Source organism: Sapajus apella, unplaced genomic scaffold, assembly GCF_009761245.1.
Source record: "Sapajus apella isolate SASKATOON/1434 unplaced genomic scaffold, GSC_monkey_1.0 scaffold36, whole genome shotgun sequence".
NCBI classification, from domain to species: Eukaryota; Metazoa; Chordata; class Mammalia; order Primates; family Cebidae; genus Sapajus; species Sapajus apella.
The window spans coordinates 11,140,548-11,166,584 of record NW_022436976.1 but is presented as its reverse complement, the minus strand read 5'-3'; the positions used below and the strand labels follow the sequence as shown (position 1 = coordinate 11,166,584).

The window sequence follows — 26,037 nt, the reverse complement described above, 5'->3', positions numbered from 1 at the left end:
ATGCTAAATATTTATTATGTCCCCTGAAATGGGAGTGATTTTTTTGAGCTTAGTTGCCCTAAATATGATTGTCATAAATTTGATCTATACAAATTGTCAAAATAAATTACTCCTTTCTTCATATTTAAGTCCACACATATATAATGATTCTTTCTGGCATTTTTGCAGATAATGAAATCACATTTTCTAAAAGATGAATGTGGCTGAGGTATTTGTTTCATGTTAAGGAAAAGTAACATTTATTGAACACCTACCACACTGCTAGATACCTTATACATAGTATCCATTTTAGCTCAGACTTTAAAGGACATTTATGCAGTGTTACCAAATGAATAAAAGTAATTTTTTTCCAAAATTACCTGTAGTATTCTAAGACCTGCCAGTATTTAAGTGTTTCAAGAGATAATTTTTATTTTGAGAATGATTTAGAAAAGAAACCTTGATGTGACACACACATTCCAAAGGAACGTGGCAGTGGGAAGCACTCTAGCATTAAAATCTAGATCCATTCAGAAGAATTTTCCAAATGGATGATTTTTTAGATTTCTTAATTTAGGCATAAAGTACATGGCCAATAAGGAATAAATGAAAGATAAGGCGATTAAAAGAAATATCTCTCTTTGAGCCTTGTGTTCTGGGTTCTTCACTGAATTATAATGAAGGTCACACAATGGCCTAAGTCAGAAAATGTAAGTACTTCTGAGAGACCTGGAAAAATTCTCAGTCATTAAAGGTGTCTGAGTTAAAATAGAATCTCTAATATAATTCTGTTTTTACAATGGTCTGTTCCCATTGAAGGGCTGGCTATAATTCTAATAATTACAGGGTTGATAACTTTTATTTGATATAATAATTTATTATTAAAATTATAATTGTGAAAATTTGAAACCACTGTAGATAGACACTTTTCTATGGAAAGATAATTGTAAATTCTAATTAAATAAAACAGGAATAATATTTGCGGAGGTCTTTTTATTCCAAGTCCTATACCAAGCATTTATCTACATTATCTCCTTTAACTTTACAACAAACCTCATTCAAGAGTGCAGGAACCCCTCAAGGCAAACCACCAAGGGAATGGCGGAGAAGAGATTTGGAACCTTCTCCTCCAACCTCTGGTCTCTTCATTTCGCTTGATCTTCCAGGAGACCATAAGTGGAACTCTGTCTTATCAAAACTCCACTTAATAGCAGCAGAAGTTTAAACAAAAGAGTGAGATTTTGAATCTTGTAGATAGCTTTATGGTTAAGCATGCATAAATATTTAAGCCATGCATTATGGTATATAAATGTGATCTGAATTACAAGTTGTTGTTGTTTTTTTTAATTTTTAAAGAAAAGAGTTTTAATAAGTTTAATTGGCTCCTGGTTCTGCAGGTTGTACTGAACCATAAGTTTTAAAAATTGTATATCAGAATAATAGGTTTTAAAATCTGAAAGCATATGCTTTCAAAGTATATTCACATTCAATATTTATTAGCATTTGTCTTACAGAAGGGGTGGCTGAAACAAATGAGATACAGTCTTTGTCCTAAAGTGGTTCTTTATAATTTAGGAATCTGAAATAGCTATAGATATTAAAAAAAAAAAAAAAAAAAAAAAAAAAAAACCTTGAATCATTTATTTTAGCCAGACCATCTAATAAATCGGGCAATATGTATCCTGATTCACAAACTGTTCTACCTTTCAGAATGCTGAATATTTTCAAGTAGAGCTTAAATTGGGGAAGATAATAAAATATTGCATGTGACCAGTGAGTATGTCAAGGCTATCTAGTCAGTACCTACTCTGGACGGAGGAGAGTTAAAATGGAAGGGATAAATAAGAGAATTTTCCAAAATTCTTTAGAAATTTATGGGTAGAAAAAAATAGTTTAAGACTCAGAGGACATATTGGCAAATATATTTCAAATACTGTCCCATTTGTAGAAATGATATTTAGGAAGTTTACGCTAATATGATGGCTTGCTAATTGTAGGTAGAAGCACTTATTTAATGTTTATTAATATTAAAACACCAAGGTTAGCTTCTTCTTTAGTCTGTTTTCATATAAAGTTGGTCAGCTGCTGCTTTGCAGCCTCCTGAATTTTCTGGTAGATCTCCTGGGTTTAAAATGATGAGTGCCTACAGAGGCTCACTACTTGTCCATGTTAGAAGAACGTGGAAAAGGGGTGAAGTGGATTTTAGCAGCATGAGTGCCTAGAGAATAGTGAAGCTAAGTAGAAATTAAAAGAACCTCTTTTTTTCTTTTTCTGTGTATAAGACTAATCATTGATACTATTGAAAAGAAGAACAATCAACTTATCTTACTTTTCCTTGAGAGTATTTCAGTTCTAAACTATCAGAGTTGTTTTGCTTTACCCTTTAATGAGAAATTACGTCATTAAATATAATTCGGTTCCATTGTTTAATTTGTGAATTTAAAAATGCATTTACGAAAAGCATGCAGTTTCTGTTTTGTAAATTATTAATAATGACCTTACAAATTCCTAAATCTGTTCAACTTTTTTCTATTTGAAAAATTAAAAAACAAAGACATAATTTTCGTGTTCTTTTTCCCTTTGGGATATTACATGTCCAACTGCATAGAAACACAATTCTATTTTCACGGGGAGATGTCAAAATAACACATTTGGAGTAGGAAAGAAAGAATAAAGTGAACTGAGCAAGAATAAACTTTTAAGCCAATTCTGCCCTTCTTTAAAACCAAACATCCATGTTCTGTTTATAGTGATCTGTAGATACAATATAGCTAGATGGGAAGTCAAGAATATTTAATTCTAGAAGGGTCAGTAATCAGAGAAAACTAAGTAAAATATAATTCATAAACCTCAAAAGGTTTCCCAGAACAACATTGGCCTTTTTTATACACTATCTTCAGGTTTTCCTGTATTGTCAAGTTTTATTCTATCACAAACTCTTAACATACCCTCTGACAGAAAGGGAGTTTAATTAACTCCTAGGCATATGAAGAATAAGACATTCTTTTTGATCTCAAGGAACTCACTTTCCACTATGGAGAGTGGACTTGAAAACAAGTTATTTAGCTACCCTGTAACAAGTGCAGTGGCAGAAGAAAGCATTATATAAGGACCATAGTGCAGAATGCAATTAATTTTGTCTGCTGTAAAGATCATGGAGGCTAGCAGTGCTTGAGGTCTCCAGATAGATTGGCTGCTCACATCCTATGCCAGCAGACAAGCACAATCCCATTGAGTGCCAAACTCCTCTCTCTCATTCTTTATAATAATACATTTTTTACATTGTGTAATTCTTCCCTCAGTTGACTGACTTTTAGTAATAAAATTTAAGTATCTCACTTAATTCTCATAACGATTCTCTTTTCTGAAAGAATTCAAAGTTTTTGGCTTATTCTGGTATTCTCTCCCACTCTACTCTTCTCCCTTTTATTTATAGGTGGTTATTGGCATATCAGTATCTTTCTGCCAGGAAATTAAAACCAAAGAGTTTTGTTTCATGTCTCTATCTTTTAGAACTTGGCATAGTGATTTCAATCCAAAGGTTTACATCAGAATCACCTGTAAGATTTTTAAACATATACATGTTTAGACCCTGGTAAATTCTTATTCAGTGGCCTGATGGGTGTCTCTTTTTAGACTCTTTTTTTTTTTTTTTTTTTTTTTTTTTTTTTTGCATAGAGCTAGTGCTCAAAACTATGATGGGGTCATTCCAATTAAATGGAATCCTTTTGTTGATCTGTGTACTATTTGCAGATGAATGAAAGTTGTATTAGGGGCTTTGAGCCTCTGTGGTATTTTATTAAGCTTTTGAATGTTGACAGTTTTTAACAAAATGAAAAAAAAAAAAAGAAACTCCTGCTGTTTGACTTGTGGGTTATGAAAATGAAAGAAAAGAAAAGGTAAGCTTATTTTTAAAGGTGAACATAGTTGAGAGACAAAGTTTTATGTTGAAATGGATTTTTTTTTAAGTTATCAGCATAGCAATTTGTGTGTAAATTTACAAAATATGCATTCATTTTCACTTATACATATTTCCTCATACTGATTTTCAAGTTATAAAATCAAAGTATCCCATGTTCTTGTGCATGTCTTATCTCTTATGATAAAAATGCAGGAAGAAGACTGAGCTGCTTGTTTTTAGCGATTTACTACTTATATGTTTTAAACAACAGGTTATGCAAGCTCAGTTTGCTCAGGACAACAACCCAGATGCGCAGACACTCCAGAAACTGGCAGAAAGGACAGGCTTGAGCAGACGTGTGATACAGGTGATTATTTTACTTTTTTTTTTTTTTTTTAAGATTTTTAAAGATAGATATCGGATCTCCCTATGTTGCCCAGACTGATCTTGAACTCTTGAGCTTAAGTGATCCTCCCACCCCAGCCTCCCAAAGTAATGGGATTACAGGATGAGCCACTGTACCTGGTCACAGGTGATTAAAGGTCAGTCAAGAGAAACTAAAAGTTCTAATTGTGGTCTTTATAAGTATGCATTGTTTGTGCGTGTGTGTGCGCGCACGTGTGTGTGTGTCTATAGAAATGTGAAAACAGTAATTTCTCATTTTAAATCTTTTCCCATTCTAAATCAATTTTTTTAAACCTAATAATTATCCTGCTTGGGCTAGGCTGCCATTTGTCAAATGACTCTTTTGCGCCTCTTACTTCATTCAATGCTCACAGCAGCCCTAAGATCCTCAGGCTAAAAAAGTTCCAAGCTAAATCTTGCTCTAAGGTCAGTGTATTTTCCTGCTTTTTCTATGATTGTGTGTGTGAGATGGGTGCTGATGGCCTTTGCTAAAGGTCCAGGGAGAAGAACTGGTGTGAACAAAGCTGGGAAGTGATGAATTAGTGCAAATTTATTGGAATGTAGAATTTATGTTTGGAAATGGTAGGAAATGAAATTGTTGAAGTTAATGTTGGAGAGGCCCATGAATGCAGAGTTCTCTTCTGAGCAGGTAAAAGTCATGATACGAGATTTTGGGAAGAAAGGGGTAGTGACAGCACCTGGGAAGAATTGGAGTTGTGTGAGGTTACAGAGAGGTAGCAGCTTAGTTGGAATGTGGGAATGCCCAGCAAAGTAGTGTGATTTTGTTGTTGTTGTTGTTGTTTGTTTTTGAAAAGACACTTAACTGGGGTAGAATTCATTTGGGAAACTTTTTGAAACAGGGTCATGCTGTGGCCTAGGCTGGAGTGCAGTGGCGCAATCACAGATCACTACGGGGACCTCCTGGGCTCAGGTGATCCTTCCACCTTGGCCTCCCAATTAGCCGGGACCACAGGTGCACACCACCATGCCTGGCTAATTTTCCAATTTTTGTAGAGACAGAGTTTCACCATGTTGCCTGGGCTGGTCTCAAACTTGTAGGCTCAAGCATTCCTCCTGCCTTGGCCTCCCAAAGTGCTGGAATTATTGGCAGTGAGCCACCATGCCCAACTGTGAAACATTTTATTGACTGACCACTGATGCCAGATGATGGATGCTAGAGAGACAAGAAAGATTTGCTGAGTGTAATGGAGAAGCAGAGAGGAGTCAGAGTCAATGACTCAGCCAGGCTCGATGGCTCACGCCTGTAATCCTAGCACTTTGGGGGAGGGCAAGGCACATAGGTCACTTGAGTCCAGGAGTTTGATAGCAGTCTGGGCAACATGGCAAAACCCTGTCTCTACAAAAAAAAAAAAAAAAAAAAAAATTAGCCAGGCATGCTGGTGTGTACCTGCAGTCCCAGCTACTTGGGAGGCTGAGGTGGGAGGATCACCTAAGTCCCGGAGGTTGAAGCTGCAGTCAACCATGATAGCGCCACTGCACTCCAGCCTGGGTGATAGAGTGAGATCCTCCCTCAAAAAAGTCAGTGACCTGTAAATTTGAAGTCAAAGTAATCACAGGAATGGTGCCATTGACAGGAATGTGAAAGTCAAAAGAAAGCTGGATTGGAAATTGGGAGGGAAAGGACCCTTATAGTTGTGCTAATTATGCAGTGATGGTGGCAGTTGCGTATATAAACTGGTATTTGAAAGAATGAGCAGGACTCAAGCAAAGAGATCTAATGACATGAATTTGGATAATATCCTTTAGAAAGACATCATGGGGTATAAAAGGTGAAGAGTGGGTTTTAGAGCAGGGTAAGAGGCTCTATTTAAATGGGACATAGTAGCAGCTAGAATTGAGGAAGGAGTCAGGTGGAGAAGAAGCATGGAGGCTGAAGAAGTGGGTGAATTCAAGAACAAGGTGGCCAGCTGTGTCAAGATTATCAGAGAGACCAGGGAAATGGAAAATTATTTTATTTTATTTCATTTCATTTTTTATTGTATTTTCCCATACAGAGTCTCACTCTGTTGCCCAGGCTGGAGTGCAGTGGTGCCATCTCAGCTCACTGCAACCTCTGCCTTCTGGGTTCAAGCAATTGTTCTGCCTCGCCTCCCAAGTAGCTGGGATTACAGGTATATGCCACCACACCCAGCTAATATTTGTATTTTTAGTAGAGGTGGGGCTTCACCATGTTGATCAGGCTGTTCTCAAACTCTTGACCTTGTGATCTACCTGCCTCAGCCTCCCCAAAGTGCTGAGATTACAGGCGTGAGCCACCATGCCCAGCTGGAAAATAATTTTAAATAACACTGGAAGTTCAAATATTTAAAGGAATGAAAGCAAGTAACCATAAAAGACACGATGAAACTCAGGGAGGGAAAAGGTAAATGTCTTCATTGCACATATTATATTTTGTTTCTTAATTTGGGTGGTTGATACACAGGTACTTATTTTTCCATAGGCCTGAAATGTTTTGTAATTAACAAATCATCTGTACAAAGAAGCAGATGGAAAAGACCTGATGGTACTGCAGCTTCTCTAAAGACCTAGGGTTCCCAGTGTTTTAATTGACTGCAGGATAATGAGACTTATCTTAGGAGACAATTTCTACCACCTCAGCACTTTTCAGATACCCAGATTATTGTGCTTATTTCAGAGTGCCAGATTTTGAGAAGGGGCTAATAAAGAACCAATCTGAAAAACATACTACCTTAAAGGCTACCAGGAGTGTGAAAGATTTAGATCATGTCATAATATTAAAGGAAGCAGGGATATTTATCTGGAGATAAGGCCCGGAGATGGTAAAGGAAAGAGTAATATGCAAAGTAGGCATCTCTAAATATTCGTGACAGGCTTCCCTGCAATGGAATGTAGAAAAAGGCACCGGTGTTCACACATTATGAACTTTCTCATTTTTTAAAGCCTACACAAATGACATGAACTACCAGTGAAGATGGGGAACTTCCTACACCTGGGAGTGCAGTTTTCTTTGAGAAGTAGTTCAGACAATGGGGTAATGGTTCCCTCTAATTTAAAATTCTATGTTCATGACAATAATAGCTTCAGGTAAGTCAGATGTATGACCTGTTATGTTTTAGACGATTTTGAAGTTGGAAACAAGGAAAGTTTTCTTAAAGCTTTTCATATTTGAAGGACTAAGGATCACAGGCAGACACCTGTCATGTAATTTCCAGGTATTTAGGCTACTAGTATTATGAGCAAGTTAACTTTGTCCTAAGCCCTACAATTTGGAGAATATATTTTGGATATTGGTTTTTAATATGTAAAGGCTGGATGTTAAATATTTTTGATATGATTCCAAAGGAAAGAGTACTAGCATGCATATGTGTATATTATTTTTGTATCTATACATAGGTTTACTATATGTTATAGCCCTTCAGAGTATTTTTTAAGAATTAATTACTGTGATCTTAAATAGTAATCATACTTTCCCTCAGCCATGTTCCTAGCATTGGGCACAATATTTTGGTAAGAAAAATGAGTTTTTATTACTAGACCTCTTCTCAGTCTAATATGCAAACTAGGTCACCCAAAGATAGGGGGAAACAGTGGTCTGGCACATGGAGAGTTTCACATGTCCTAGTTACAAATATGCTTACTAAGACATTTGTAATGAAGCAAAGTATCATTATACTAAAGTCAAAGAATAAAGATGAGTGATTTTTCCCACACACACTGCATCCAGATACAATAGTTGTTCACATACTCTTTCAGATAAGTGAATTATGACTTTTATGTTGTATAGAGACGGAGTAAAATACTGCTATTTCTTCCAATTAGTATACTGGGAATTCCCTTCCATACTAAGATTTACACATTTTTTTATGACCACATATATTGAGCATAGTATAATTTATTTAGTTTCCAATTTTTCACTATCATAAAATGCTGCCATGAGCAGCACTGTATATCTACTTGCATGCTTGTTCAATAGTTTCCTTAGGATAAATTTCTGGAAGTGAGATTGTTAAGCCAAAAGATAAAACACTTGTAGAGCCTTTATACAAACATGAAATTTCTTTGCCTTCCAGAAAGTTCGTACAACTTTATTCTGCCAGGATTGTTGCATAGGTACACACATGGCAATGTGGGTTGCTGCCTCCATCCCCCTGTCACCTACATCTGGCATTTCTCCCCATGTTATCCCTCCCTAACCTTCCCATCTCCCATTGTCCCTCCCTTTGTCCCCCCCAACAGACCCCAGCATGTGGTGCTCCCCTCCCTGTGTCCAAGTGTTCTCATTGTTCAATACTCGCCTATGAATGAGAATATGCAGTGTTTGATTTTCTGTTCTTGTGTCAGTTTGCTGAGAATGATGGTTTTCAGATTCATCCATGTCCCTACAAAGGACACAAGCTCATCATTTTTTATGGCTGCATAGTATTCCATGGTGTATATGTGCCAGGCTTTCCTTGGCCAGACTATCGTCGATGGGCATTTGGGTTGGTTCCAGGTCTTTGCTATTGTAAACAGTGCCACTATGAACATACGTGTGCATGTGTCTTTATAATAGAATGATTTATAATCCTTTGGATATATACCCAGTAATGGGATTGCTGGATCAAATGGAATTTTTATTTCTAGGTCCTTGAGGAAGTGCCACACTGTCTTCCACAATGGTTGAACTAATTTACACTCCCACCAACAGTGTAAAAGTGTTCCTATTTCTCCACATCCTCTCCAGCATCTGTTGTCTCTAGATTTTTTAATGATCGCCATTCTAACTGGCATGAGGTGGTGTCTCAATGTGGTTTTGATTCGCATTTCTCTAATAATCAGTGATGATGAGCATTTTTTCATATGTTTATTGGCCCCATATATGTCTTCTTTTGAAAAGTGTTCATATCCTTTGCCCACTTTTGGATGGGTTTGTTTTTTTCTTGTAAATCTGTTTTAGTTCTTTGTAGATTCTGGATATTAGCCCTTTGTCAGATGGGTAGATGGCAAAAATGTTTCCCCATTCTGTTGGTTGCTGGTTCACTCTAATGATTGTTTCTTTTGCTGTGCGGAAGCTCTGGAGTTTAATTAGGTCCCATTTGTCTATTTTGGCTTTTGTTGCCAATGCTTTTGGTGTTTTAGTCATGAAGTCCTTGCCTACATCTATGTCCTGAGTGGTTTTGCCTAGGTTTTCTTCTAGGGTTTTTATGATGTTAAGTCTTACATTTAAGTCTTTAATCCATCTGGAGTTAATTTTAGTGTAGGGTGTCAGGAAGGGGTCCAGTTTCTGCTTTCTGCACATGGCTAGCCAGCTTTCCCAACACCATTTATTAAACAAGGAATCCTTTCCCCATTGCTTTTGTCAGGTTTGTCAAAGATCACATGGTTGTAGATGTGTGGCATTGCCTCCAGGGCCTCTGTTCTGTTACATTGGTCTATATCTCTGTTTTGGTACCAGTACCATGCTGTTTTGATTACTGTAGCCTTGCAGTACAGTTTGAAATCAGGTAGGGTGATGCCTCTGGCTTTGTTCTTTTTGCTTAGGATTGTCTTGGCTATGTGGGCTCTCTTTTGGTTCCACATGGAGTTTAAGGTGGTTTTTTCCAGTTCTGTGAAGAAAGTCATTGGTAGCTTGTTGGGGATAGCATTAAATCTATAAATTACTTTGGGCAGTATGGCCATTTTCACGATATTGACTCTTCAATGAGCATGGAATGTTTCTCCATCTGTTTGTGTCCTCTCTTATTTCATTGAGCAGTGGTTTGTAGTTCTCCTTGAAGAGGTCCTTTACGTTCTTGTTAGTTATATTCCTAGGTATTTTATTCTCTTTGTAGCAATTGTGAATGGGAGTTTGCTCATGATTTGGCTCTCTGTTAGTGTGTTATTGGTGTATAGAAATGCTTGTGATATCTGCTCATTGATTTTGCATCCTGAGACTTTGCTGAAGTTGCTTATCCGTTTAAGGAGATTTTGGGCTGAGGTGATAGGGTCTTCTAAATATACAATCTAGTGGTCTGCAAATAGAGACAATTTAACTTCCTCTTTTCCTAACTGAATACCCTTTATTAATTTATTTTTTTTCTTGCCTAATTGCTCTGGCTAGAACTTCCAATACTATATTAAATAGGCATGATGAGAGAGGGCATCCTTGTCTAGTGCCACATTTCAAAGGGAATGCTTCCAGTTTTTGCCCATTAAGTATGATATTGGCTGTAGGTTTGTCATAAATAGCTTTTATTATTTTGAGATACATTCCATTAATACCTACTATATTGAGGGTTTTTAGCAAAAAGGGCTGTTGAATTTTGTTGAAGGCCTTTTCTGCATGTATTGAGATAGTCATGTGGTTTTTGTCTTTGGTTCTGTTTATGTCGTGAATTACATTTATAGACTTCTGTATGTTGAACCAGCCTTGCATCCCTGGATTGAAGCCTACTTGATAGTGATGGATAAGCTTTTTGATGTGTTGTTGCGATCGGTTTGCCGGTATTTTATTTAAGATTTTTGCATCTATATTCTTCACGGATATTGGCCTGAAGTTTTCTTTTTTTGTTGAGTCTCTGCCAGGTTTTGGTATCAGGATGATGTTGGTCTCATAAAATGCTTTCTGAAGGATTCCCTCTTTTTGGATTGTTTGGAATAGTTTCAGGAGTGGTACCAGCTCCTGTTTGTATGTCTGATAGAATTTGGCTGTGAACCCATCTGGACCTGGACTTTTTTTGGTTGGGCTATTAATTGCTGCCTCAACTTCAGCCCTTGTTATTGGTTTATTCAGGGTTTCAACTTCTTCCTGGTTTAGGCTTGGGAGGGTGCAAGTGTCCAGGAATTTATCCATTTCTTCCAGGTTTACTGGTTTATGTGCATAGAGTGGTTTGTAGTAATCTCTGATTGTAGTTTGTATTTCTGTGTAATCAGTGGTGATATCCCCTTTATCATTTTTTATTGCATCTATTTGATTCTTCCCCCTTTTTTATTAATCTGACTAGCAATCTATCTGTTTTGTTGATCTTTTCAAAAATCTAGCTCCTGGATTTGTTGATTTTTTTTTTTGAAGGGTTTTTTTTTTTTTTGTCTCTATCTCCTTCAGTTCTGCTGTGATGTTAGTTATTTCTTATCTTCTGCTAGCTTTTGAGTTTTTTTGATCTTGCTCCTCTAGCTCTTTCAATTTTGATGATAGAGTGTCAATTTTAGATCTTTCCTTCCTTCTCATGTGGGCATTTATTGCTATGAATTTCCCTCTAAACACTGCTTTAAATATGTCCCAGAGATTCTGGCACATTGTGCCTTTGTTCTCATTGGTTTCAAAGAACATCTTTATTTTTGCCTTCATTTCATTGTTTATCCAGTTGACATTCAGGAGCCAATTGTTCAGTTTCCATGAAGCTGTGTGGTTCTGAGTTAGTTTCTTAATTCTGAGTTCTAATTTGATTGCCCTGTGGTCTGAGAGACTGTTTGTTATGATTTCCATTCTTTTGCATTTGCTGAGGAGTGATTTACTTCCAATTATGTGGTCAGTTTTAGAGTAGGTGTGTTGTGGTGCTGAGAAGAATGTATATTCTGTGGATTTGGGGTGAAGATTTCCGTAGATGCCGATTAGGTCCACTTGGTTCAGATCTGAGTTCAAGTCCTGGATATCCTTGTTAATTTTCTGTCTCATTGATCTGTCTAATATTGACAGGGAGTTTAAAGTCTCCCACTATTATTGTGTGGGAGTCTAAGTCTCTTTGTAGGACATTAAGAACTTGCATTATGTACCTGGGTGCTCCCGTATTGGGTGCATATATATTTAGGATCCTTAGATCTTCTTGATACATTGATCCTGATACCATTATGTAATGCCCTTCTTTGTCTCTTTTGATCTTTGTTGGCTTAAAGTCCATTTTATCAGAGACTAGGATTGCAACTCCTGCATTTGCTTTTCATTTGCTCTCTATTTGTTTGAGAAATCTTCCTCCATCCCTTTATTTTGAGCCTATGTGTGTCCTTGCATGTGAGATGGGTTTCCTGAATGCAGCACACCAATGGGTGTTGACTTTTTATCTAATTTGCCAGTCTGTGTCTTTTGATTGGGGCATTTAGCCCATTTACAAAGGTTAATATTGTTATGTGTGAATTTGATCCTGCCATTTTGATGCTAGCTGGATGTTTTGCCTGTTAGTTGATGCATTTTCTTCATTGTGTTGATGGTCTTTACCATTTGGTACATTTTTGGAGTGGCTGGTACTGGTTGTTTCCTTTCTTTGCTTAGTGCTTCTTTCAGGAGCTCTTGTAAGGCAGGCCTGGTGGTGGTGAAATCTCTCAGCAATTGCTTGTCCATAAAGGATTTTCTTTCTCCTTCGCTTATGAAGCTTAGTTTGGCTGGATATGAAATTCTGGGTTGAAAGTTCTTTTCTTTAAGGATGTTGAATATTGGCCCCCACTCTATTCTGGCTTGTAGGGTTTCTGCAAGATATCTGCTGTGAGTCTGATAGGCTTCCCTTTGTGGGTAAGCCAACCTTTCTCTCTGGCTGCCCTTAGCATTTTTTCCTTCATTTCAACCCTGGTGAATCTGATGATTATGTGCCTTGGGGTTGCTCTTCTTGAGGAATATGTTTGTGGTGTTCTTTGTATTTCCTGGAATGGTGGCCTGGCTTGCTAGATTGGGGAAGTTTTCCTGGATAATATCCTGAAGGGTGTTTTCCAGCTTGGATTCATTCTCTCTGTCTCATTCAGCTACACCTACCAAATGTAGATTAGGTCTTTTCACATAATCCCATATTTCTTGGAGGCTTTGTTCATTTTTCACTCTTTTTTCTCTATTCTTGCCTTCTCGTTTTATTTCATTAAGTTGATCTTCAATCTCTGATATCCTTTCTTCTGCTTGGTCTATTCAGCTATTGAAACTTGTGTATGCTTTGCAAAGTTCTAGTGCTGTGTTTTTCAGCTCCATCGAATAGTTTATATTCTTCTCTAAGCTGTTTATTCTAGTTAGCATCTCATCTAACCTTTTTCCTAGGTTCTTAGTTTCTTTGCTTTGGGTTAGCACATGTTTTTTTAGCTCTGAGATGTTTGTTATTACCCACCTTCTGAAGCCTGTTTCTGTCAATTTATCAGATTCATTCTCCATCCATCTTTGATCCCTAGCTGGCGAGGAGTTGGGATCCTTTGGAGGAGGAGAGGCATTCCGGTTTGTGATGTTTTCATCCTTTTTGCACTGGTTTCTTCCCATCTTAGTGACTTTATCTACCTGTGGCCTTTGTAGTTGGTGACTTTTGGATGGGGTCTCTTAGTTGACATCCTTTTTGTTAATGATGAAGTTATTTCTTTCCATTTTTTTCATTTTCCTTCTAACTGTCAGGCCCCTCTGCTGCAGTACTGCTGGAGGTCCACTGCAGACCCTGATTGCCTGGGGATCACCCACGAGGGATGCAGAACAGTATGGATTGCTGCCAGTTTCTTCTTCTATTATCTTCATCCCAGAAGGGTACCTGCCAGATGTCATCCTGAGCTCTCCTTTCTGAGGTGTCTCTTTGGTCATATGGGGGTTGGGGACTGCTTGAGGAGACAGTCAGTCCCTTATAGAAGTTCAAGTGCTGTGCTGAGAGCTCCGTTGTTCCATGCAGAGCAGCTGGGCAGGTACTTTTAAGTCTGTTGTGGCAGAACTCATAACAGCCTCTTTTCCCAGGTGCTCTGGCCTAGGAAGGTCGGCTTTATTTATAAGTTCTTGTCATGCTGCTGCCTTTTTTCATAGATGCCCTGCCCCACACGGAGTAGTCTAGTCACAGTCTGCCAGCAGAGGCATTGCTGAGCTGCCACAGGCTCTGCTCAGCTGCTGTGTGAACTGCCTCGGTATTGGTGGACTGCCTCGTTATTGGTGGACTGCCTTGGTAGTGGTGGTTGCCCTTCCCCGCACTGAGTGGGACCCTCCTAGATCCAGCTGTGCTTGCTGCGAAACTCTCAATCCAGAGGGTTTCAGATTGCTTATTTTGTGGGGGTGGTACCCACTAAGCCAGATTGCCTGGCTCCCTGTCTCTGCCCACTCCCTTTCAGTTGAATGGGCAGCTCTGTCTCCAGGCATTCAAGGCACCAGTTAAAATGGCCGCCCAGATTTGTGTGAGTTTCTGTGTGCCAACCCGGCATCAGCTGAAATCGCCATGCTGAAAACTGGCACTTTTTGGCTGGGGAATCTCCTGGTCTGCGGGCAGTGAAAATTTGTTTGGAAATGTGGTGGGCACTCACACTCTGCATCGTTCTTGCTGGGAACTGCACTCTAGAGCTGTTCCTATTTGACCATCTTGGATCCTCCAACCAAGACCTTATATTTTTACTCACTTTTCTGTTGGGTTATTGTCTCTTTATCTTACTTGATACCATGTTAAACTTCACAGTTCATCAATTTCCTTTTTAGTTTTTCTTTACAGAACTTTAATGTTTCTGTGTGTTTAAATCTCTCAGTCTTTTGATAGTTTTGGCCTTTCTTATGCTTCCCTATCTATAGAGCATTTCAATGTTGCCTTTTGTTTTCTTACACTTTTATTGTTTCAATTATTTACACCCAAACTTTAATTTATCTGGCTTGATTCCATGGAAGATAGGAATTTATCTGTTTTTTTTCCTCTCTTTCAAATGATAAACTGTTGGTTTTCCCTAAACCAGTGAACCATGCTTTTTAAATAAAATCCCATCTTTGTCATATACAAAATTATTATATTTGGCTTTTTTTCTGGGCTTTCTGAAGGATTTATTCTATGTGTTAGTATTTTGCTTTTCCAGTATATCTACATGGCCTGATTTCAGCTTAGTTTGTGATTTGGAATTCTAAAAATTTAAAGTAGTTACTCGGGAAATTTTAACTCTTATTGGAGGTTTGCAAAGCAGAAGGAGGAAATGTTGTCAGTGAAGAGAGTCAAAAGGACTTGTATTTGACTCTGATGCTGGGTAGCATTCATGCCAGAAGCAATTTTCTGATGTCTGGAAATTTTATACTTTTGCTCTACCAGTTACCTGACACCTTGCATTTGCAGACCTCTCTCTGCTTGATTACCTCTGGATGACCTTTCCAAGAAAGCTGCTTGTTCAGTATTAAGATAGTTATACTGCTGTTTATATCATAATTTCTTCATGTTTATTTACAAAGTTTGAGTTTTTTTGAATCAAAAGATGGTGTTTCTGTTGTTTTACAACTGCATAGGTTCCATTCAATATATAATTTATTGGAGACAAAAAGATACTTTGAAGAAACTCTGGGAACCATAATGAAACATGTTTTAGGTTTTATGTAATCCTCTGGCATATGTGTCTTCTAGGTACCATAAGGGAAAAAGGCAGGTGGCAGCAGTTCCCCCTTACACATTGGAGAATGTTTGAGTAGTGTCATCTTGTTTGGGTGAGGCTAGTGTTAGTAGTGACATCTATTGTTCCAGAGCCTATGGGCAGAACTGTGGAGTTTTGGGGCCTCCGAGTCTCTCTAACACTCCAGAGAATAGGGATGTGGGGAGGCTGTGACTTCCCACTCATCTTCCTTGATACATGTCTAAGTCTTGTCCCAGAAACATTCCTTAGGTGCTGCATTACAGCCACCTGCTCAAGGCTATGTATCTCACTAAGTTATTAATTTTCTTTCTTTTAGTTTTAATCACCCTTGAGAGTACACTTTGTCAACCTTCTATTTTTGAGTGTCAGGTGCGGGGTGTGTTTTTGAAGTCAGGCCAGCTTTTTCTTATAAATTCTTTGCAGCTTCCTTTTGTTCCACATTAATTAGTCCTGATTCCCTTGTGCCAACAAGGCCCCATCACCAGCCTTGAACAGACTTATACCCCTGGTGTTTTCCTGGTTTTATATCCCCAAAATATTCTCATGCTAAGTTTTTATCCCTTCACCTCTCTTTCCTCTCATGACAGAATTGTTTGGAGTGATGGAAAATAAGTGATACAGTATTTTAATAAAGTAACACTCTATGGTCAAGTTTTGTCATCTGGCAGGGAATTCAAACACAGGCATATTAGTTACTGGAAGCATTCTGGGCAGTCTAGACTTACTTGCCCTGACCTGGATGTCTTGCCCCGAATTTGCTTCCTTTATTTCTGTAGTAGAGTGGACAGCAGGGTGGTTAGAACTTTACATTTTGTGAACTCTCACCAGTGGATGTGCTTGTCTATAATTCTACTTAAATATTATGAGTTTTTTGCTATTATAGACCTGACCTTAACATGCTTCTTCGAGAATAGCCTATGTATTCACCAAGATGAAATTGAACTCAGCAGGTTAAAATGTGACTGGAATAACTGAATCAAGAGGTTTGTAGAAAGGTTTTTCTCAGTAGGGATTTTAGTCGTTTGAACAAGGATTTGAAATAAGTCCAGCAGGTGTCTAAGAATACATTCAGTAGTCTTTTTTTTTTTTTTAAGTTCTGATTAAAAGAGATTTTTCTGCTTTTCTTTTTGTCCTAAATGCCAGTAGTAAAACCAGGGAGATTTCTCTGGAATTCCTGAGGCCTTTCCCTGCCTTTTCTATGGAAGATGCTCTTTTAGTATAGAAATGGCTTTTATTTTTATTTTTTAAAATTAATAGAACTTTTGGGTATTTTTTTTGTTTTGGCTTTTGTTTTATTTTTGAACGGATACAAAATATTCATCACCCAGGCTGGAATACAGTGGCATGAAAATGGCTCACTGAAACCTCCACGTCCTGGGCTCACTCAATTCTCCTGCCTCAGCCTCCCGAGTAGCTGGGATTACAGCCACCATGCCCAAACCCTATCTCTACTAAAAATAACTTTTGTATTTTTAGTAGAGATAGGGTTTCACCATGTTGGCCAGGCTGGTATCTAACTCCTGACCTCAGGTGATCTGCCTGCCTTGGCCTCCCAAAGTGCCGGGATTACAGGCATGAGCCACAGCACCCAGCCAAATCTAATAGAGGTTAATAATTGCATTCAAGGGGTAACCTTAAGATTTGGCCAACTCAAATTCAACAGACCAGAATCCCATAAGCAATCAGTCCCCTTTCCCACTTAAATAGAATTGGCTTTTAAGTAAATCACCAGAGAACTATCACCTGAGCAAGAAAAAAATGACCATTGTTATTTGGACCAAAATGTTTCTTTCACATAGAATTTTTTAAAAAGCCTATTTATATTTATGCTGTGCTTGTGTGGTAGTGTGATTGAGGTCACATTCATTTTTAAACTGAGTTGGTAATGTCTTGGAAGCTGGTGTGTGATCTACCTACTTCCGTTGCTTTTCTCCCTTCTCAGGTGTGGTTTCAGAATTGTAGAGCACGCCACAAGAAACATGTCAGTCCTAATCACTCCTCCTCTGCCCCAGTCACAGCAGTCCCACCCTCCAGGCTGTCTCCACCCATGTTAGAAGAAATGGCTTATTCTGCCTACGTGCCCCAAGATGGAACAATGTTAACTGCGCTGCATAGTTATATGGATGGTAGGTATCCCAACATTTAACAGCTGTCTCCCAAGCAATCAACAACTGGTAACTTCTAGTATTAGATTATTGATACAATTCACATTTTGAAATATTACCTCAGTAGTAGCTGAAAAATATTGTGGGGGGTACAGTAGGGAACAAAACATTTTCTGTGATTACATTTTAAGGAAGAAGTTTAATACTCACTTTGCAGCTAAGTTGCAAATATTGATAATGACTCTTAATGCTTGATTTTTACTCAGAATTTTTTTTGTTTTTACCAATATGTGCTTAAATACTTTATTATGATCAGAGCAAGTGTTCACACTCAGAACTTTAGATGGGAGTTTAATAAGTTTTGCTACAGAAATTTTTTTTAATTGAAGCAAATCATACATTTAAAAGAGTGCATATGTAATAACCGTACAGCTTGATGAATTAATAAAATGAATGTATCCATATAGATACTGCCCAAAAAAAGTAGCAGACATAATTAGCATTTCAGAAGCCTCTCTTATGCCTTTTTCTAATTATTGTCCTTTTCTCCCAAAGTAACATAGCACTGACTTCTAAAACCATCTTTTAGTTTTGCCCTTTTTTGAACGATACAGAATGTATTATGTGTCTCACTTCTTTCAATTACATTGCGAGATTCACCTATATTATTGTGAGAATCAGTTATTTGTTTTCATTGTTATACAGAAATCCACTGTGGGAATATACCACAGTTTTTCTGTTTCCTGGTTGATAGATATTTGTGTTTTTTCCAGTTTGTGCTTTCATGAATTTACTGCTATGGACTTTGTTGTACATGCCTTTTGTGCACATTAATTCACATTTCTATTAGATATGTACCTGGGTCATGAGCTACGTGTATGCTCAACTTCAGTCATTCTGACAAACAGTATTTCATAGTGGTTGAACCAGTTTACACCTTGACCAGCAGCAAGGTTCAAGGTACACCAACACTTGGTATGGTATAACTTCCTAATGTTAGCAAATTTGATGATAGTGTAGTGCAATAATATTTTAATTTGCCTTTCCCTGATGACTGAGAATTTTTTCATCAGGCATTTGTATATTCTCTTTTATGAAGAGCTGTACAAGTCTTTCTGTTTATTGACCTACTGGCTTGTCTTTATTATTATTTAAATTGATCTGCCTTAGTTCTTGGTATAATCTGCATATAATTTTTGATAATTTTATGTGCTTAGAATATTTTCTCCTGCTCAGTAAGTTGGCTTTTTCTACTCTTAATGGAGTGTTTCATTGAGCACAAGTTCCTAATTTTAATGTAGTTTATTTCATACTTCCTTCATGAGCAGTCCTTTTTTTGGTGACATGTGAAAGAAATTGTTTCTACTCAAAGATAATGAAGATATATCTTTTATGATATCATATAGAAACTTTGTTTTACCTTTGCGTAGATTTACAGTTCATTTGGAATTGAATTTTGTGTGTGGTATGAGATAGGAAGTGAAGCTTTTTTGTTATGTTGATGAAAATAGAAAATTTCAAGCTTCTCTGTACAGACACATTTGCCGTAAATCAAGTGTCCCCTTGTGTCAATTTTTGTACTTTCTGTTTTATTGGTCTATTTATTTTTGTGTTGCTACCTAACCATTCTTATCATGCTAGGTCTATAATTCTTAATATCTGATAATACAATTCTTCCTATTTTGTTGTTATTCAAGTTTGTATTGCCCATTTCTTGGCCCTTTGTATTTTCGTAAAATTTACCTACTTGTCAATTTCCACCCCAATAGGGAAAGCAATTAAGATCTTGATACAGTCTATTACAGCAACTATATTGATCAATTTTAGGAAACTGCCATCTAAACAGTATTCCATACCATGGACTTTAGTATGTCTTTGCATTTATTTAGATCATCTTTAAATCATCTCTTATGATTTAGAGTTTTCTGCTTATTAATCTTGCACATCTTCTCTAAGTATTTCTTTTGATGCAATTGTAAGTGGTATTTTCTCTATACGTAGAAATTTGGGTTGTTAGTTATTTTCTTTCAGCACTTTGAAGATATAAGTACCTTGTCTTCTGATTTTCATTATTTGTTTTGCATATGGAAGCTAGTTAACCTGGCCCCATTTATTGGTAAAGTCAGATATTGACCTTCTTGCTCCTTTGAAAATAAATCTTTTTTCCTCAACTTTTCTCTTTGTGTTTGTCTTGTAAAAGTTTTATCATACTGTGCCTAGGTGTGCTTTTTGAATATGTAGTTTGATGTCTTTCATTATGGAAAATTCTCAGCTTTTGTCTCCTTAAATATTGTTTCTGTTCCTATGAAAAAAATTTCACATTTTCTTTTGAACAATTTTTCTAGTTCACTAATACTCTCTATATCTAATATCCTGTAAAAAAAAATCATCCAATAAGTTCTTAATTTTATTTGTGTTTTTCAGTTTTAAGGTTTCCGTTTATATTCTGAAATCATCTATTTTGTCACTTTATCCTTATTTAAATTGTTATACTAATTATAGTGATACTAAAACTCATGTCTGATAACTGCAATATATGGATCTTTGGTGGGTCTATTTTTTTTCTTCCTCTTTATTTTCTTTCAAGTCATGTCTTATTATTTGTCTTGTTATTTGCTGTTGCATTTCAGATGTTGGATATGAAAAATAAAAATAATTTGAGACTTTGAATGATAACCTTCCGCTAGAGAAGGCTAGTTTTACTCCCAGAAAGTCAGGACAAGGCGAAATCAACTTAATCCAATCAGGCACCAATCCTCAGGAGGGCTGGTATATTTTTGTTTTACTATTCCTTTGATTTAGCCCTTTGGAATCACAAATGAATCCCTGTTTTATTTTCTTTTGTCGTTTTTAACTAAGGCTTCTCCTTCTCAGCGGGCCCTGCTCTTGAATTTTCTCACCACTCTGCCAAAGTCTAACTTCTGAATGCTCTGCTAAACTTCTCAGCCTATCAGACATTTGTTTTGTTTTAAATTGTCATTATCCTTGTGGGAGAAAAAGCATCCTTATTTCCTTTCCCTCCATTCTGGGACTTGACTTTGTAAGTCCTCACTACTTAAGTGTCTTTCAGATGCCTTCAAACAGATTTTTTAAAGTTTTATCCAGATTTCCTAGATGGTCTCAGAGAAAGGTTTGGTTTGAAGCAACGTAGCCCTTGCTGAAAGCAGAAACTTCCAAGTTTTGGTTTAGTAAAAAATCAGAGCCTGTACCATTGTTGCCGTTTACTTATACTAGTATTAAAATTGATTGTGTTCACATGAAAGACAGTAGTGTTGCCTGAGTCCAGTGTGTTTTGATGTATGCCTAGGGAGGAGGTAAACATTAATGAAAGAAACTTGAGGAAGATCGTCCTATACAAACACCTTCATGAGAAAGCCAGCAGCATCTCTGAAGCTGAACCCATCCCTTTCTAGCTGTAGAGTGAAGTGCAGTGAATGGGGTATGGATGGAGGACATTAAAGTGGCAAAATACTGTGGCCCCAAATAAAGATTTTGGGGTAAATCTGTTCCTGGACTCTTACTATGCTGAATAAGTTAATGCTGCAGCTGAGGTGAGTGGAATGAGTGTAGCTTGGTGCCCTCAGCTACAATGAGTGATGAAAACATTGCCTTGGATTGTTTTTGTTTGTTTATAAATCAGTTTTATTCACCATACAAAACTGATCCACAAATTTCTTTCTATTTTGTAGCTCATTCACCAACAACTCTTGGACTCCAGCCCTTGTTACCCCATTCAATGACACAACTGCCAATAAGTCATACCTAATTCTTTTTTCAGGGATAGAATTGATTAAGGATATGAATTTGTCGTTTCTTATGTATAAAATACCATTGAAAAGATATTACTGTTCATTTTTTATTTAACACGTAAAGCATTTCCAACATCACTTTGCTGCCCAGGTATGTATCTGTAGTTGGCCTGCAAGACACTTTTATTGATTCTTCATTTTTGTAAAACTTATGTTTACAAGAAGAAAACAAATCAAAACATTTTTTGTATTGTCTGGAAATAGTTCACTCTAGTGTATATCTGTTAATTTATTTGCCATCAAAAGAGCACTTTGCCTAAAAGAAAGGACTGACAAGTGTGCAAAATGTTTACAATCTTTTGTGAAATTGTAGTTTATCATTAGTTTGTATCTGTAAGTTATTGTTATAAATATTACCTGTATTTTTTGTTATATACAACTTTATACTTTAAAGCTTGTATCTGTGAATTTGCAACTGAAATTTATTTTGCCAATGTTTTCTGAATGAACTGAATAAAGCTTCTGTTGTAGCATGCCATGCAAACACATTATTGTGTTTGTGGTTGATGAATTATGGCTGTAAATAACACTATAGTTTAATAAGCCCACCATTCTGAGTTTATTAAACATTTTCCATTCTTGTGAAAATTTCAATCAATTTGTCCTTTTTGTGTGTTTTCAGCAGTAAGCTGACTTTAGTCTCTTTAAAATCTAACAACTAATAATTTTTAAAAGTATTGTGTTTTGAGCTGTGTTGTATGAGTACATTTGAGTAGTAATTGAAGACATTAAAACCAATTTGGCAAAAACTCTCTTTTAGGCCAGCTAATAAAATCAATGTGAAAGAGAAGGCAGAATGCATTTCAGAATGGCCTTTGGAGGGTATTAAGAGCCAGAAATGAAATATGGGCCATAATATATTTCTGTAGGAGTGAAAAAGGAGAACTAAAAGTATCTGAAGTTTATGAGCAAGGTTTCTAGAGCAAGAACTCTTTGCATTTTCTTCTTAGTGGATTCTTTTTAGGGATTCTGACTCTCGGAGCTGAAATCTAAACCCCAGGACTTTATCTTGTGTGGCAATGGAATTACAAATTTTTGGATTTAAAGAATTTAGTACTCATTTTTTGTCTTTCACATACCAGTCAGGGGGGAAAGGAGGTCATGAGAAAAGACTTATAGAACTTAAGTCTTTGTTTAACTGAGCAGATTTCCATCAGGCTGAAGACTGGAAATAATACTAGAGTATTTATCATTTTGTTCAAGTAATCATAAATGCAACCAGAAAGTAATCATGTGGACATAAGTAACTTACCTGCCTGAAACCAGAAGCAACCTGCCTCACTATGGCAGAAAGAGGGTTTTTGTTTTTTTTTTAAACCTGTTACTCTAGTTTAAATCCCTTCGTAGCCAGAAGTCAATTCATCTGATCTTGAGACTGATGCTAATCTCTGTGGGGTTTTGTCTACCTGTCCCGGGCATGAAGTGGTGAGATCAGCTTTACCTTTACCAGAAGCCAAGGAAAACTGCACTGTTAGCAGGTTACAGCATTACCCAGCTGACTATAACTGACATCCCTTAGCTTGGGAGGTGACTGATTGTGAGTATTCACTTTTATTTGCCATCTTTTTCCTGTGCTTACCATCCTCTGACTCTGTTCAGAGAATTTTTATAAAACATATCACCACCCTTTTTAGTTCCAAAGATGGATGCCCAAAGTTGAAGTAAAATTTCATAACAAAGAAGTTCAAAGCTATCAAAATTGATGAGATTTATATATCCTGCATATAAAATTGTTAATCATGAAAAGAAATAGATATAGATATATAAAAATACATTATGTTATCTCAAACTCCTGGGCTCAAGCAATCCTCCCACCTGTCCTCCCAGAATGCTGGGATTGCAGGCATGAGCTACCGTGTCCAGCCAAAAACTAGTATCTTATAAAGGAGCTAAATTTAAGCACAAGCTGCTGCTTTTGTGACTTTTTTCCCTTTAGTTATTCTGTGTATATGGCTAAAGTGAGCATTAATTAGGATAAATTTAAGCACAAGCTACTGCTTTTGTGACTTTTTTTTCTTTAGTTATTCTGTGTGTATGGCTAAAGTGAGCATTCATTAGGATTTTTTCAGCTGAAGTTTCATTCAAGCCTCTGACTTTGCTATCTCTAGCCAGAGATCTTATTTATAATACTTAGGAAAGAATTTAAGTATTTCCATGCTAGTAATATTCAGTGTAAGTATGTGAGCACAATACTACTTCAAACAGAATGGTCAGCTTTTGTGAAGATTAGAAGAAGAAAGCTTTATATTGTTGGAGTAGCAAAGACCTGGGTAACAAGTAGCTATCTCTTAGGTGTGAAGACATTCATGAACTGTGAAAGGGTAGTATAGCATTTTGTTTTCTTTTTGTTTTCAATGCAAATCAAGAACCCTATTCAAACATTGAAATGGAAGTCACACTAAGTCTATACTCTTTAAGTGATTCTTTTCAGTTGGACAAGGTAGCATTAACATTTAGTAGTAGTTTTACATTCGACAAATGTCATTCTTAAAATTCCACATCACTATTGTAAATTATAAGTACATCTGTTTTGAATATCCCATAATAAACATTGTTAGATAGAATCACAGTTCATGCTTTTAAAATTTGTTACAGTCATCTGAAAGCTGATAGTTGTGGTATTTCTTGATGTGGTACATTATGTGTATAATTACTCTAGTAGCATTATTAAATTAGGTGGCATCTTGGCACTTTTGTTATAGCATGGATGACTTTACCAGTTAGCAAAAGTAATGTTTCTATTTTATTATTTAGAACAGAAGTCATTTAGCTTGCAATACAATAAGTACCAAAAGCATATTAGTGTAGGAAAAATTCCCAACGGCTCTTACCCAAGAAGGTAAAGAAACTGATATTAATACTATATGACTATTACTATTTTGAGATGCAACTAAATATTTAGAGAGATGGATCTGAGTCCAAAACAAGTTCAGGTACACTGGATAACCTAATAAACATCTACTTGGATTCAATCACATTTGTAGCCTGCTTTTTCCCTTTAGTAAATATCTTTCCAAGTCAAATATTATCTACACTATCATTTTAATTGATATATAGTACTGTGTCTCCCCCAAATTTCATGTATTAAAACGTAGTCCGTAATGTGGTGGAAAAGGTAGGGCTTTTGAGAGATACCAAGTCATTAGGTAAGAACTCTTGCAAATGGGATTAGTGCCCTAAGGGGCTTGTTTACCCTTTTGCCCTTTAGCCATGTGAGGACACACAGCAGGTGCTATCTATGAAGAGCAGGCCCTCACCAGACAGAATATGCTGGTGCCTTGATCTTGTACTTAACTGCCTCCAGAAATGTGAGCAGTACATTTCTGTTGTTCATAAATTACTCAGTCTGATATTTTGTTATAGCAGCCTGAATGGACTAACACATACAGTATTACATTGCTTGAATGAAGCAGTTTTATTAAATAGATTATATCTAACTTTTTATTACGATGAATACAGCCTAACATTGTGAGCACTTTCAAGATGTCCTGTTTGAGTGCCTCAGAGGTATTTTGGTATGTATATACAGCAACTTCGTGAAATGGGTTCTGTTGTCACCCTTATTTTACAAACGTAGAAATTAAAAATTTGATATGACCACTATCTCGGCGACAAGTAACAAAGCCAATATTTGAATTTAGCAACTTAGTGATTCGAGATGCCATAATTGTAACCACTATGCTATACTATTAATATTTTAAATGACAACATGATGGCATCTTTATGGCTATCTGCTACCTTTTTATTTACACCCTTATTTCCCCAGTATGAATTCTTGGAAGTGGAATGGATGTGCATGCATAGGTTTAAAAGGCTCTTGAAATGCATTGATTGCCCCCCAAATGTTGCACTAAATTACATCTCCATCAGTATTTGAGGTGTTTTTGGAACTCTTGTCTATCCTGCCGAAATTAATCTTATAATCAAAAATAAAAACTTTGTATTTCATTTAGTGATATAAAATTGTAGTTTGCATTTCAGAGAACTAGTACTTTTTTTGTTTTTTTTTGGCAGAGTCTCACTCTGTTACCTTGGCTGGTGTGCAGTGGCACAATTATGCTTCACTGTAGGCTCCAACTACTGGGCTCAAGTGATCCTGCCAAGTAGCTGGAACTACAGACACATGCAACCATATGCCACACAAAATTTCTTTTGTAGAGATGAGGTTTTGTTATAATATGATGCACAGGCTGGTCTTGAACTTCTGGGCTCAAGCAGTCCTCCCACCTGTCCTCCCAAAGTGCTGGAATTATAGGCATGAGCTACCATGTCCAGCCAAAAACTAGTATCTTATAAAGGAGCTAAATTTAAGCACAAGCTACTGCTTTTGTGACTTTTTTTTCTTTTGTTATTCTACATATATGGCTAAAGTGACCATTTATTAGGATTTTTTTCAGCTGAGGTTTCATTCACTTGATAGCAAATGTTTTACTTTAGTACCTGGCACTCTATCGTATTCTATTTTCTCTGTTGCTGATGATGGTGATACCTTTATTACATGGTCCTTCATACTTTTCAAATGCTTTTCTGTATATCAGTATGTTCTCATTCAACAGATAAGAGAATTGAAATTTAGGAAGCTTCAATT

At 36.8% G+C, this 26,037-nt stretch overlaps 1 protein-coding gene across 1 annotated transcript in view; it reads left to right on the top strand.

The window, feature by feature from the left end:
- Positions 1 to 22,043, top strand: part of LHX8 (LIM homeobox 8) — a 32,213-nt gene extending 10,170 nt beyond the window's left edge. The window contains exons 6-8 of the mRNA XM_032296578.1: positions 4,152 to 4,247; positions 17,478 to 17,661; positions 21,330 to 22,043. Of these exons, the coding sequence (XP_032152469.1) occupies positions 4,152 to 4,247; positions 17,478 to 17,661; positions 21,330 to 21,406 (357 nt within the window). The 3' untranslated portion in view covers positions 21,407 to 22,043. The remainder of the gene's footprint in view (positions 1 to 4,151; positions 4,248 to 17,477; positions 17,662 to 21,329) is intronic.
- The last annotated feature ends 3,994 nt before the right edge of the window (positions 22,044 to 26,037 follow it).